At 46.5% G+C, this 14,619-nt stretch overlaps 2 protein-coding genes across 7 annotated transcripts in view; both read right to left on the reverse strand.

The window, feature by feature from the left end:
• The window catches only part of CCDC85A (coiled-coil domain containing 85A), a 206,447-nt gene extending 203,505 nt beyond the window's left edge, over positions 1-2,942 (reverse strand). For 5 of the 6 annotated variants that reach the window (XM_039463740.2, XM_039463737.2, XM_039463734.2 and 2 more), the window contains exon 1: positions 1,859-2,630. In XM_039463740.2, coding sequence (XP_039319674.1) covers positions 1,859-2,128 — 270 coding nt within the window. In that variant the 5' untranslated portion in view covers positions 2,129-2,630. Of the gene's footprint in view, positions 1-1,858 lie in introns of all 6 variants that reach the window. The other variant, XM_039463726.2, reaches the window with a different exon arrangement.
• Positions 2,298-2,816, reverse strand: LOC104650578 (uncharacterized; the record flags this gene model as incomplete). The annotated part of the gene is made up of 1 exon (XM_010333734.1): positions 2,298-2,816. A coding segment is annotated over one exon (519 nt), but the record flags the coding sequence as incomplete, so codon positions are not given.
• Positions 2,943-14,619: the final 11,677 nt, after the last annotated feature.

A 14,619-nucleotide genomic window follows, 5' to 3' on the forward strand; every position in this document is an offset into this window, starting at 1 on the left:
AAACATAGACCCTCACACACAGTCAATCCACACAACCACAAGGAACTTTCAAGTGTTTCTGAGCTATTATGTTGATGCTCCATACTATTAAAACATGTAATAGTAACTCTTCCAACTCTTCTAAATCACACTATAGTTCAAACCATGGAAGAAGCTCAAATTAGAGGGTGACAAACTAATGTAATGTCCCCTTGTCCAGCTTTCCCTAAGAAACCCAGATCTTGGAGACACACAGCCATAGATTTTTATGTCCTCTCCTGATAACAGTAACTACCATTTTATAATCAAGTATTAAACCTTCCCCTATATAAAAATAACTTGTCATAACACCCTCAGAAATAGTTATCATTGCATTGTATTGATGAATAAAATGAGGATCTGAGTACGTAATTACCCAAGCTCAACCTCCTGGCAAATGAGGTTTTTAGAATTCAAACCCACCTGAGATCATCTTCCTAACTACACCAGCCTGCCTCTATTCCCCAAAGAACCTGGTACTTAATAAATACTGTTAGTAATGAATTCAATCAAAGGGAGAGAGAGCAAGCCTTGGGATTTTTCTGAATGTGGGAACCTCCCACCTGCACCCACTCTAGGGACTACATGACATTGAGTTCCAGCCTCAGGAGAGGGCCATCTCCACCTGAACTGGGCCCAGCACACAGGTGGGCCTCCGGCATTCCACCCTTCTCACTCTTCCCTTGCCCCAGAATCCCCGAGATGGAGCACTGAAGCAATTCAGGAAGAGCATCTACTGCCTGATATGTGGGGGTGGGAGTGGAGAGGGGAAAAGAACAGCGTGTGCCTTCGGGAATTTGCTCCCTGAAGTCCCCGCAGTGATTTCGTTTGTGTCTGGCTTCCTATAAACAAAGCAGAACAATGAGAGGAAGGAATACCAGGAGGCACCAGCGCTAGCTGGAAGGAGAGGAAGTTTGCGGTGCTCGCCAGCAGGGCGGTTCCCGGCCACCCGTCTGCTGCAGCCGGGCAGGCACACTGCTCGCAGACCAGGTGCTCTCCAAGGAGAAAAGAAAGTTAGTGGGTTTGGGGGGCATTTCCTCTCTTTTCCTAAAAGAGGGTGGCAGGGGGGGCTGGCTTAAAAAGAAAGCAGCACTGACCTACCCTTGGGGTACCCTTTCAAAACCCTGCTCCTTCCAATGCTGAGTCCTTTCGCTCCTCCCCTTTTTCCCAGTCAACCTGGGGGGTTAACTGGGAAGGGCAGTAAGGCAACTCCAAGCGACGCCTTCCAAACTCGGGAAGAAGGAAAGCACAGGAGTTGGTAGAAGACGTGAAGGCAAAGCTTGAGCACCTATGTACCCGGTGACACAAGACGGGTCTGAGGGTGGCGCCCGCTGCTTCTCCCAGGCGCCCCGCCAGCCGCTCTCCCTAACAGTGGCGCCCTTTCCTCGCCCTCTGCCCGCCCAAGAGCTGCTGGTCCAGGGCAGCCGCATCCCCAACTCTCCAAGGCGAAGATCCCCTGGACTCACCCCCTTACTAGCCTTTCCCCTCACTGACTGAAACCCGGCTCCCCAAGCACTGATTTTCCAGCCTCCCTGAAAAATGAAAGGTTCGCGGGCCCTTCACCTCCCTCCCTGCTCTCTAGCGTCCTCCGCGTGCGTGCCTCCTGCCGCAGTGCACCTCGAACAGCCAGACACGAGCGCGCACAGGGGAGAGGAGGGGAGCAGATGCCTCCAAAGTTTGGAAAAGTTTCACAGGGGCTGGGGACTAGGGGCAGGGGATGCCGACCGGGAGAAGAGTAGGATCACCTGTTGAGGGAGGGAGGGAAAGTTTGCCTGGCCCCGCCTCGCCGGGGCACCCAGCTCCCCGCTGCGCCGCGCCTCCCCGCCCGGCCTGCGCTCACCTTGAGGCCGCGGATCTCGCCGAGGTGCAGCTGCAGGCGGCGGTTCACCTCGCGGATGAGGTTGCTGTGGTCCAGCATCGCGCTCACCTTCTCGGCCTCGGCGCGCCGCAGGCTGCGGATCAACTCCTCCTTGCTCCACTGCAGCAGCTCCTCGTCCGACACTTTGGACAGGTCGTCCACGGGCGCGGCAGCGGACGAGCCGGCCGGGGCTGGGGAACAACTTTCCGCCGCCGCCGCCGCCGCCGCCGCGCCTCCGGCCGCCTTAGACATGGTATCCACGCGGTGGCAGGTGCGAGTGGGCGGAAGAGGCGAGGCGACTCCCGAAGGCGCGGGCGCGGCGGGGCCGCCTCCGCCCACACCCCTGTGCGCTCCGGCGAGTCAGCGACACCGCCCAGGGGCCGCTGGGTTGGGGCGGCGGGGGTCGCGCTGGGTGGCCATCCTACCTCGCCATCCCTGCGCGCGCGCCCGCGCTCCCCCAGAGCCCGGCAGCCACCCGCGCACTGCTGCGGAGGCCCGTCCCAACTCCGCGCAAGTCCATGGTGAGGGGCGCTGGGAAGCCCGGGGCCGACGCGGGAAAGCCTCGGGGACGGCGGAGGGCTGCACCCCAGTTCCTCTGCCCTCTCCTTCGCCCGGAGCCGAGACTGTCGCCCCTCGCACTCTCTGCCTCGCACACAGGCGCGCACGCACACGCACTTTCCTCCCCCTTGCCCAGCTGCAGCCCCCGGCTTCTCCCCTCTCCTAGCTGAGGAGGGCGCACCGGGCCCCGCGGCGCCTCCCTGGCTGCTCTAGCGACGCCGCCGCCGCGGCTGCCCGAAGGCTGCTGCGCTCCTCCTGCCGCCTTCGCTGCGCCGGCGGCCGCTCTTAGGATGCTCCGGGAAGCCTTCGATTTGCAGAGCAGAGTCGAGAAGGGGTGGAGGGTGGGGGACCGGCTAGAGGAGGAGCCTGGAGCTGGGGCCACCCGTCACCGCAGCAGCTCCCGCGTGGGCCGGACGCAGCTGCCACTCGACCGCTGCCCGGGTCCCCGAGGTGCGCTCCCCGCTATCCTGCCCGGGAGGGCTGGGGGCGCGGCTCCTTCTGCGCCCCAGCGCGGGTGGGGCTGGAATGGGGAGGTGTGGAGCCGTGGCCGCCGGGCTTTAGGAGGCTCGCGCGCGCCACCGTGTGGCGGAAAAAGCTCCCTCCTTTGCCCTCTGCACACCCGGCTTGTCACCAGGCAGGGGAAACAGCTGCTGACCCAAATGCGAGGTGCTCAGTATTTGGAGGGATCAGGGATCAGGAAAGATGGAGTAGGGGAGCAGGAGCTGAAAAATAGCCAGCTATTTGCAGTTTGGAGAATGGGAGGTGAAGCAAATGGCAAAAACGGGGGTCGGGGGAGCTTAGGAAATTCCAAATGGTCTGAAAAGAGGGGAAAGAGGCATCAGGGCACTGCTCTTTAGGGACTACTCATCCCCACCCCCCACCTTCACCCTCACCTCCCCCCTAGGCCTTTGTCTTTTCTAAAAATCCACTACTTTATGAAAAAGCTTCACGAGAAGGTACTGGATCTTTTAAATTTTTTATTTGAAAATATCAAAGCCTTTAGGTGAAAATAAAATACCTTCATCTCCTGCTTCCTGAGACCTGGATTTTAAGGTCAGCACAGTCACCTTCCCTCCCAGCAAAGCAAGCCCCCTCAGGCAAGCTGAAATGCCAGCCAAGGAGATTTCCATTTTCTTCTATGCCGCAGGCTGCCAGGCGATTACTGGGTCGGCTTTTTTATGATGGTTATTTCTGGAAGGAGGAAGTCTGAGTCCCTGGCTTCTATCTTTGGGCTATCCTCTTGTAAAGTTGGGTGGAATCTTCTCTTGACTGAAAACATGCCTTTTGCCTAAAGAGGTGGATGCCCTTGACCCTGGCGTGTTATTTCCAGGGGGAACAGGGCCGGAAAATTGCAAGGATCTATCCCCACCAGGTTTCAGTTAACCAGGGTGCAGCGGGAATAATCTCTATCTGGTAGGATGAGAATCCAAATCAGTCCCTTCACCCGCCAGTCGGTTTGTGTCCCCTGTTAGGGACACTGAGACCTGGCTCCCAGGAGAGGCAAGGAAAGGCGATACTGCTTACCTGTGACCAAGTTGGCCTTAACATGCCCCTCTGCTTGACTAAACTTTAGACAGGTTTCTTCCTAACTGGAGGCCACTGACCTTCCTTTTCTCAGAGCATTTGCTTGAGCAAACTTCCATTGATAAATGTTTCCTCTGACCCTTTGACGTGTAAATCTCTCAGCCTCCTGCTGGGTTTTACAGCCTAGGAATGCCTTTCTCAGGGATCTGTGAGGCATCCCTTTGCAATGTAATCATCCAGGAAAATAGGGTCCCTATCTCCCAGTCTTTGTGGAGAGGAGGAACCTAACTTTAATATGTTCCAATTAGGAAACACAAATGGGCTCATTACGTTGACCAGCCTCCCACCCTAATCTCCTCCACTGCTCTTCTACTAGCTCCTCTCCTCCTGTTTCAGTGGAGCTGACTCTCCCTCCCTTTCTTTCTTCCCTATTAAAAAAGTCTTGAATAAATCCCCCTTGCCTGTTTAAGTATATTGGATGCAATTTTTCTTTGACATTTCCAAGGGGCTCTCATGCCCACAGAAGGCTCTGCTCAATACAGTTTCTAAGACCAGTTTTGTCACAGAAAGGGAAAATGAAAGTCAGAAAAAGATAAGTCCTATCTCTGTTCCTCGTTCTTGTCCTAGAACAAAATCATCCGACCTTACTGGCCCTGGGGCAGCTAATGATAGGATATCCATGAAGTGCTTGATCGAGGCACCCTACAGAAATACAACCTTATTATTACTGATACTACATATTATATTGGGCAGCCTCTTGTCTAGAAATAGGATCGAGGACTTCTGTTTATTCCTCCATCACTGGTTCCTCAAGAGTCCTATTCTAACATGAAACAGCCAGCCCCCTTCTCTGCTAACTCTCTCTGATCAGTTAACACCTAATAGATATGACAAGTCAGAAAGCTGGCTGAGAGAAGAAATTAGACTTGGGAGGACAAGGAAGAAGGAGAGGAAAAAACAAATCTCCTCAAATTATATACACTGGCTTACAGTTGAGCTAGATCACCTTAAGGTTTTGATGTTTCTAATTTTGGTCATTGATTCAGAATAATAATTTCTGCATGAATGAATAATGTTGCTTCATGTTGCTAAGGTCATGTATGGTGTCAGGAGCTTCACTTGACTGCTAAAAACAGAAACTCATAAAACAGCCACTTTAAAAAAGTCATTTATTTTTTCTCACCTACCTGGTATGCTAAAGCGAGACAGCTGAGGGCTGGTATGGTGTCTTTGTGAAGTCGTCAAAAAATTAGGCTCCTTCTCTCTGCTCAGTCCTCTTTGGCGTGATTGCCTTGTGTCCATAACATGGCTGCTGGAACTCTAGCCATCCAGCTACATGTAAGGCAGGGAGAAGATAATGACAACCACAAAGGGGCACATGCCCCTTTAAAAAGCTTTCCTGGTAGCCAGGCATGGTGGCTCACGCCTGCAATCCTAGCACTTTGGGAAGCTGAGGTGGGTGGATCATTTGAGGTCAGGAGTTCAAGACCAGCCTGGCCAATGGTGAAACCCCATCTCTACTAAAAATACAAGAATTCACTGAGTGTGATGGCATGCGTCTAATCCCAGCTACTCGAGAGGCTGAGGCGGAAGAATCTCTTGAGCCTGATAGGCAGAGGTTGCTATGAGCCAAAATTGTTCCACTGCACTCCAGTCTGGGTGACAGAGTGAGACCCTGTCTCAAAAAAAAAAAAAAAAAAAAAAAAAAGTTTTCTGGTAATTGACCCAGTGAATTTCATTTATGTTCTAATAAGCAGAGTTTACCATATGATCACCACCCAGCTGTAAGGGAAGCTAGGACATTTTTTTAAGTTGGGTATATTAATGTCACAAGCAAAATTAGAGTTGTTTTAATAAGAAAGAATAAAATAGATATTAGGTAGGCAACTAACAGTTTCTTATGCAAACTTTGGCAGTTTCTTATGCAATCTGAACTCTGAGTAAGCTAAATGGAGGGTTCTGAAAACCAGCCACAAATGACCCTGTCTTTAGTCCTGATGGTGTTATATCATATGATTTTTTTGAATCAACTCTATTTCATCCCAGCTTACTGCTGTCCAGCCTAGGCTCTCATTAAGTCTCAACTGAGCCTCCTCACTGGTCCCTTACAGCATCACCTTTCTCAAATCTGCTTTCCACACAACTTCCGAAGTGAATCACCTCAAGTCAAGTCTAGCTGCTTCACCCCTGAGATAGACTGAATTCTTGCTCATAATTTTTCACAACCTCCCTATAAAATTAATTAACACCACCCTCCACCATGTTACATTGCAGCGCCTCCCCTACAGGGGGCAGCTTTTCTACTATCCCCACTGGTATTGGAAATCATATTGCAAGCATGTGACTTGCTGTACTAAGGCATCTGTGTGCACCTGACAATGTACCCCTTCTCTGAAGAGGTCTCAAAAAGCTTTTGGCTGCCCACTCACCCATCTGTATTTTCCATGCTTCACTAGGAGAAGAGCTTAACCTTGAGTAACTGCTGTTCCTTCAGTCTAAAGACCTGCAGCGTGAAGCAGAGACATGCTCACAGACTCACAGAACTGTGTGTGAGAATACATGACTGTTGTTTAAGCCACTGACTTTTGGGGAGATGTATTGTGCAGCATTACTAATGCAAGAGTTAGCAGATACAACTCCCTTGACTAAATCCCTTTGGTGGCATCTCAGCACCTTTCTGTGGAGTGAAGCTACATTTCTTAGCAGATCGTATAAGATAAGCACAGTCTGATGCTTACCTACTTTTTCAGCTCCACCTTCTATCATACATTGCCTCATATTTCATACTTGTTCAGTTCTAAACTGCGTCTAGCTCCCTGTCAGCATTCAGTATACGTCTGTGCTATACTGATGCTCTTTTCTCATGCATGAAATGCCTTCCTTGCCTTTACCTTCTGAATAACTTCCCACCAGATCCTTCAATAGGCACCATCTACTCCAGATCCTGGCATTAGCCCTCATTTCCCTGGCAGAGGCAAGGGTGAGTGTCCCTCTCCACTCCCATAACCTCCACTGCATACCTCTAGTGCAGTACCTAAAATAGAATGCAGAATTATATGAAATATAAGCAGAGGCTCAGGCTAATCCAGTCCAATCCCAACAAAAGGGTTTAGCTCTAGCTAGAATTTAATAATCTCTTTTCTGCTTTCTCCAAACCATGCAGATTTTTGTCATGCTCTATAGAACTGCTTGGTGCCATGAGGGATGCTATTGAGGACATTGCTCATGATGTCCCATAATGCCTTATAAAGACTGCATCTAATCCCTGTGGTTCTTTGGGGTAACTACCTAATTATCATCCTACGGACACTGAATTTTGCAATTAGTTATGTATTTCTCTTTGCACTGGCTTCTAGGAATTCAGGTCTAAATTTTTGGGCCATCTTTACTAATTTAGACAAAACTTAGCAAATATAATTTGCTGACTAACCTGACTTCCATCAATTTCTTACTTTCAGATTTCTCCCTCAGAATTTCTTATTTTTAACCTTGTGTACATATATCTTGGCAAGTTACTGCTGACATTTTTAGTAAGGCAGAAAAGAGAGGAAGGGAAGGAGGAAGGTACAGAGGAAGGGAAGGAGGAAGGGAGGGACTAAAGGGGAACAAGGGTCTTGCTTCAATTATAGACCCTATAATGTTTTCTGTCTCTCGTTTACTTTGGTGTCTGCTTTGGCTCGAACATGTGTCCCTCCAAGATTCATGTGTTGGAACTTAAACCTTAAGGTGATGGTATTAAGAGGGGGCCTTGGGAAAGCAACTAGGTTATCAGAGTTCTGCCATCATGGATAGGATTAATGCCCTTATGAAAGAACTTGAGACAGCAAGTTTGTCCCTTTGTGCCCACCCTTCTCTTCCACCAGGTGAGAGCACAGCATCTATCCCTTTTTTCCCCTCTTGCCTTTCCACCATGTGAGGACACAGTAAGAGGAGTCATCTGTGAAGCAGAGAGTGAGTCTTCACCAGCCACTGAATCTACTAGACTCTTGATCTTGGACTTCCCAGCCCCAAGAACTATGAAACATACATTTCTAATATTTATAAAGTACCCAGTCTAAGATATTTTCTTATAGCAGAAGAGAAAGACTAAGATAATGTCTTTTTCCTCTCTTAGCTCCTAAGCTCCCTGAAGACAAGGTCTACTTCCTAACACAGAGTTAGCATTCAGTAAATACAGGAGGGAAGGAGGAAAGGAAGAAGGGAAGGGAGAACAAGTTTTCCAAGGGCCTTCATTCAGATTTTTTGAAATTCCCTCTTGTTTGGGATGGGTCACCACCCAAACACATACACAAAACTTCTTCCTTTTGAAAATAGCATCACTGTTTAGTATATGTTATTTTGGAAATTAGAAGAGTGGTATGTCGTTCAGAAAAAAATTTTTAATATTTCAAAATTGTTTAAGTGTAGGATAATATGATGCTTAGCCTCAAATCTCTGCAAAAATGCACTTCAGGCAATAGTTTATTTGCTGTTGATGCCAGACGTAAGTGATCATACTATATGAACAAGGCTGAGGTTTACCTCATTGTTCTGTGTTGCATCAGATAACACAGGCAGCCATTGAACAACTTATGTTGCTCTGTCAAGAACCAATTTCCCAGGCAATTCCTCAGAACTCAATAGAAGTACATCCGATTTTAGCTTTGTTACCTAATTCTGAGTTGAGATACAGAGAACACAGCCATTGTGTGGCGCTAGTAAGTAGCTGGGAATTCCCCCAAAATAACAGAAACCTCTGATGGTGATGTCACTAATGGATGCCTCCAAAGACACTTTCACTGTGAGCTACTCCCAAAGTGCTTCATCTGGCCCTACAAACTGAACATTTAGGAGCTTGCTGCCCTCTATCCTGTTTTGTTCCCCCAAGTACTATGGCAGAAACGGCCAGGGAAGGGTTTATCTAACCACCAGGAGTACCCAAAGAAGAGAAGTCCAGCCAGCCTGCCTCTCAGATTGATGAGATGCCAGGTGTCTTTTGGCTCATGGAAACAGCTGTTTTGCCCCCTCTCCAACCGAAGACTCACAGTTATACTCTGTTGGTAGGTTAAAGCATGCATTCCAGAGAGAAAAGCCTAAAGCAGAGGGTACTTTACGAGCCTGTATCTTCTGTTGTTTGTAAAGAAAATTGGCATATCTCTGTGTAATCATTCCTAGACCAATAATGCTCTCTCTACTATTCACCTTCCTCCACATCGCTACTGCATTAGACCCTCAATCTTGGCTGCATATTGGAATTACCTGGGGAGTTTAAGATGGCCCCTCACTAGATTTAGTTCATCTGGGGTGCAGTCTGGACACTGGGTATTTCAAAACTCTCTATGTGATTCTAATATGCAGCAATTTGAGAATTACTATTGTGGATAGTATAGAACACCACCCTGTAGAAATATAATACAAGCCACACATGTAATTTTAAACTAACAGTTGCATTTAAAAAGCAAAAAATAAAGTGATACTAATTTTAATAATATATTTTATTAACCTAATATATCTAAAATGTTATTTCAACATGTAATCAACATAAACATTACTGAGAAATTTGCACTTTTGTATTATGACTTCAAAATGGAGTGTGTAGTTTACACTTACAACACATCTCAATTCAGACCAGCCACATTTCAAGTGCTTAATAGCTACATGTGACTAGTGGCTGCCATATTGCACAGCATAGCTAGAGACTATTTGGGGGGGTGAGTGGCAAAATGAGGATGGCACCTGTAGTGGACTGAATAATGCCCTCCACCCAAAAGGTACCTACTACCAACTCATCCGTAGAACCTGTGACTGTTACCATGTATAGCAAAAAAGGACTTAGCAGGTGTGATTACGTTAGGTATCTTAAAATAGTGAGCTTCCCTTAGCTTATCCAGATAGGCCCAAAATGCAATTGTATGTTTCCTTATCCAGGAGGGCCCAAAATGCAGTTGCATGTTTCTTTATAAGCAGGAGATTTCACAAAGAAGAGGAGAAGGCAAAACCACAGAGGTAAAGACTGGAGAGATGTGGCTGCAAGTCAGGGAACGCTCGCTGCCACTATATCCTGGAAGACTCAAGGAATGCACTCTCCTTAGAGACTGCAGAGAAAACCTAGCCCTTCTGTCCTTGACTGGAGCCTCATAAGACTCATTTCAGACTTCAGGCTGCATGTGAGAGAATAAATTTCTGTTGTTATAAGCCACAAAGTTTGTGTCCACAATGAGAAACTAATATAGCACCATTTACAAGAAAGCACTACATTTTTATCTGTATTATTATAGTTATTGCAGTCTTTCTTACTTTATACCTGGCAGATGATACTGATTTTCTTTTTAGAGGGCAGGGATCTGTCTTATTCATGAAGGAACTCTCTGCTTCATCTGGGAACTCAAGTGTTTGCCATAGGAGCACAGTAAAAGTTGTTCAAATGTATCTGAAGCTCCGTCTCTGGGGTATCTGTATTCTGGTGTGCATATAGGGAAAGCACAGAGGGAAAGCTGCTTCCTGAAGATCTCCATATGGAAGAGCTACAGAGCACAAACAACCCACACAGCCATTGTAACGCCTGCCTGCCTGGTCACCTGTGTGTTTGAGAGGGCATAACCCCAAGAGTAGTGAAGGGAAGAAAATGCTAAAAAGCAGGGGCTGCCTAAGAGGTCTGACTTGCAAGGCAAACTCCCAGCAGACCTGGCCGGCTTCTGCTTGTCCCAGTGCAATTCCACCCCTATTGGATCTGGAATTTTTCAGTCCCTTTCCTAAGATTCCTGAAATAGACATAATGAAGAGCCTCAGAAGTGAAAATGCCTCTTCACACATTTGCTCAAGAAGATTACTTTTCTCCTAACACAGAAATCAGCTGGCTTGAGGATGTGCAAGTTTGATTAGGGAGTCTGCCCTTGCCTATTTCTCAAAGAGTTCAGACCCTGACAGAATCAGTATCACCCTTAGGATATTTGCTTCAAATGCCCGCCATATAATCAAAAGTTATAGATGATAAACCAAAAGTTGAGGTACACTCACTGCCTTTCAAAACAAAACCTTGCAAAGGGCCATGGTCATTTTGTGATTGAACAAGAACTATCATGGATGAGGCACATCATCTCATGGAACGATCTATGGAACAAACATTATTATTCTATTTTGCAGAAGAGGAATCTGAGGCTCAGGCCAGACTGATGCAGCTAACGTTGAGTGGTGTCCTGGTGACCCTTCATCAGAATAGGCAGGAGTGCTTTGAGAACTACAGGTGGCTCTTGGGACATTGACCTCCTTGGCAGCCTCTTAAGGAGTGGCAAAGGAGGTCCTCAGCGGCATATGCAGTGAGATCCAAGTTTTAGGCATCCAGAGTGTGGCAAGCCAAGAATGAGAACAGGTTCTGAAGGTGACAGAAAAGGAGTCTCTATGTTTTTGCCACCTGGGAAAGGAGTCCTAATTGTAGAATAATTTTCATAGAAGGGAGTCATAACTTGACTCTGGTTTCTCTGGTTGCATCTTCAGAAGTTCCCAAAACATGCTCTTTCCCACTCAGGGTTGTTCACATGTGATGCTCTGTGCCTAAGCACCACTACGCTGCTAGATAATTCCTGCACCTTTATGTCTCAGCCTTAAGAGCATTGCCCCAGAGATACTATCACCAACCAACTTATCTAAAGTACCTACTTCAGACCCTTGCCAATAACAGTATTTTTTTTTCTCAGTTCCCACTGTTCCCTCTGGTGGCAGAGCCTTTGATTAAAAGTGCACATAGCTATGGAATGGGGTTTTGCTGGAAAAGGTGACCTTCTTCCAATTTCATATCAACTTCTGGCTCCTTAAATAGTAGGTTGGCAGTAAGGCAAGGAAGTTGTTTTCCCATTTCTCACTGAGCAGAGTGTGAATATTTCCATATGGATTTTCTATTGTTAATGTTATTCTGATTCTTTGTTTTAAAATAAAAATTTGGAATGTACACGACAAAAAATAAAGTACCTACTTCATCTTGAGTTCAACACCTTGTCTGTTTCCTTCATACCACTTATCACTTGCAGTTATTTTCCATTTTGCTCGCTCATATTCTCCTTGCAGCTGTGGAGGGCCTGAGGGGAAGAGCTGTGTTTGTGTTATGCCTGACCTGTTCTAGGTCCTCAGTAACTATTTTATTGAATAGATGGATTGCAGGTTTTGAATATTTGCTGATCAGCATTTGCTGAGCTCCTGACCATACTGTGCTTTATCCCAGTACAAATTCCCTGCAGGAACTCTGATTCCATTGGTGAGGAGTGAGATCCTGGAAATGCGTAACTGAAGGCTGCTTCTGATGCAGTCAGTAGAACATGTGGGACCCCTGTACCTTCCTCCTTCAGACAATCTTTATTTGTTCTCTTCACAGTGGGAGTCATGGCAGCAACAATAATTCACATATTCATTTCTGGGTCTTTGGGGTGCCAGAGAGCATCCTATGAATCCCATTTGCATTTATGCCATTTTTCTACCCAGCAGAATGCATGAATGAGATTTTAGGGCTACTGTTACCACCTATACACTGTGAGTAAACACCCCCAAGGAAGATGGAGAGACAAAGGCCACCACAATCTTTGGGGAGTATTCAGGGGAGCCAAGGACTTCAGCTTTCTGGAAGACTCTAAGTTCCTTAGAACCTAAAAGCAGCATATATGCTCTGGAAGCTTACAGAAGAAGCTAGACCACCTAAAGGTGGCTAAATCAACGTGACATAGGCTTCAGTGAGGGGAAACCAACTTTAACAACACTTTTAGCAATAGTTGGAGAATGAAGCTAGAAATGGCAGCAGTAGGGAGCAGGGGCCCTAGCCACATGGAGGTGGCATCAAATAAAAGAGCAGGAAAGAAATGGAGTACCTGAGAAGTGAACTTTACTCGGGGCCCTAACTATGTGGCCTGTGTTCCGTGGACTGGCAGCATCAGCTTCACTAAAGACCATTTTACAAATTCAGAATCTCCATCTCCACTGCCTGGAACTACCAAATGGAATCTGCCTTTTACAAGATCTCCAGATGATTGGCAATCACATCAGAGTTTAGCAAGCACTGACATAAACCAGTGCCAAATAGAGGCTTGGTGAACTAGAGAAAAATCTTTTAAAATTCAGGAAATTTCTTAGCTTGGGGGAAATTCTACTATGAACTTATCCAAACCTCAATCACATGCAAGGGTAATGGGATGGGGACACAAACCCCTGTCTCATTTCTGATCATCTCAGCTCCTCGAGGAGAGGATAAGCTCATTAGAGTGAGGAAGTGTTCATTACGCTTCTCGTTCTCACAGAGTGCAGCCTTGTGAACAGGAATTGGAAATTTGGTAAGCAGTGACAGGACAAGTAAAGATACAACTGAAGAGTTGACTGAGATCTGCTTCTGCCATTTTCTCCTAAACATTCTTTGCCCAGGACTTCAGCCACCCCTCCTAAGATGATATGTGAGTATGAAGATCACAGAACTTTAGAAAATGGATCCCGTTTTCCCTTTGATCCTGTTTAGGATGTTACTTTAATCTGCATTAAGTGCCCCACAGGGAAGATTACATAACAGTGCAAGAAATTGTAAAACCAATTTGGATAGCAGCTGAAAGCAAAACAAAAACAAAACATTGGTTCTCTGGTTCATTGGCTTTCATCTTCTCCCTAGGGCGAGAAGAATTCTCCAGCGCCTCATAACATCACTGCTGCTCCTTCACCACCTGTTGTGGATGAACACCAATGACAATTCTTACTGAGGGGCCATATGTCATGTACTGCAAACGTGACCTCACATTTAGCCTCTGTTGCCAGAATCTGTGTGATATCACAGTGCCCTGAGTTTGTGCAGTTTTCGTGGTTTTTTTGTTGTTGTTGTTGTTAAAGAAAATTGATGAACAAAATGGTCCATTTGTGTTCACAGTTATTGGGATGCCTCTGTTTATCCAGAGATGTGAGTGTGTATGTACATTTTTAATGTGTGGATTCTTGCCTTTATAGCAATTAGAAGAGAGAAGGTCTTGGACAGGGAGAGTAAAACACATGGTGAAAATATATAATTACATGCCCATTTTCTCAGGAAAAAAATTAAAATACATACCGGCCAGGATATCCAGTGCTTTTTCTTTAAGAAAGTATGCTCCAGAGCCAACGATTCTATTTTTTCCAAGAAGTGAGATGTTTAGAAAGAGGGCTTTCATGTTTTGATGACTCATGTCAGGCCTGTAGGTCAGGATGGAAAGAACCCAGAAACCTGGGCAACCACTTAACTAGAGAAGAAATCCAAACTCTTGTCACCACCTGGCCAGGGGTACATCCAAGTGTCACCTCTGCAGCTCTGTTTTCACACCTTTAAAATGAGAATAACAAGTGTCAGTCATAACTCTTTGTATCAAAACAGTGAGAGGAACGTGTTTTGAAAAGTACCAATTGCCGCACTGAAATGCAATGTGTATTTCTTTACAGAGGTCACTCGTCCTTACCTTGCTATCTTTCTCCAACCAGCAAAGGTATTCCAAGGATTCATCACTAATTAACAGAGGAACAAAAGCCCTTAGTTGCTTCCGTCACGCTGAAGTTCCAAGAATCACCCATATTACATAAGTCGTGCTAAGACCTAGAGCTTCAAACAACAGTCAAACCCTATGCTACACTGGAGTAAAGAGGGATATAATATTCTAAGGTGTAGTAACTGGCCCCCTTCCCCATTCCTGTAT

This window comes from Saimiri boliviensis, chromosome 1 (genome assembly GCF_048565385.1).
Source record: "Saimiri boliviensis isolate mSaiBol1 chromosome 1, mSaiBol1.pri, whole genome shotgun sequence".
Taxonomy (NCBI): Eukaryota; Metazoa; Chordata; class Mammalia; order Primates; family Cebidae; genus Saimiri; species Saimiri boliviensis.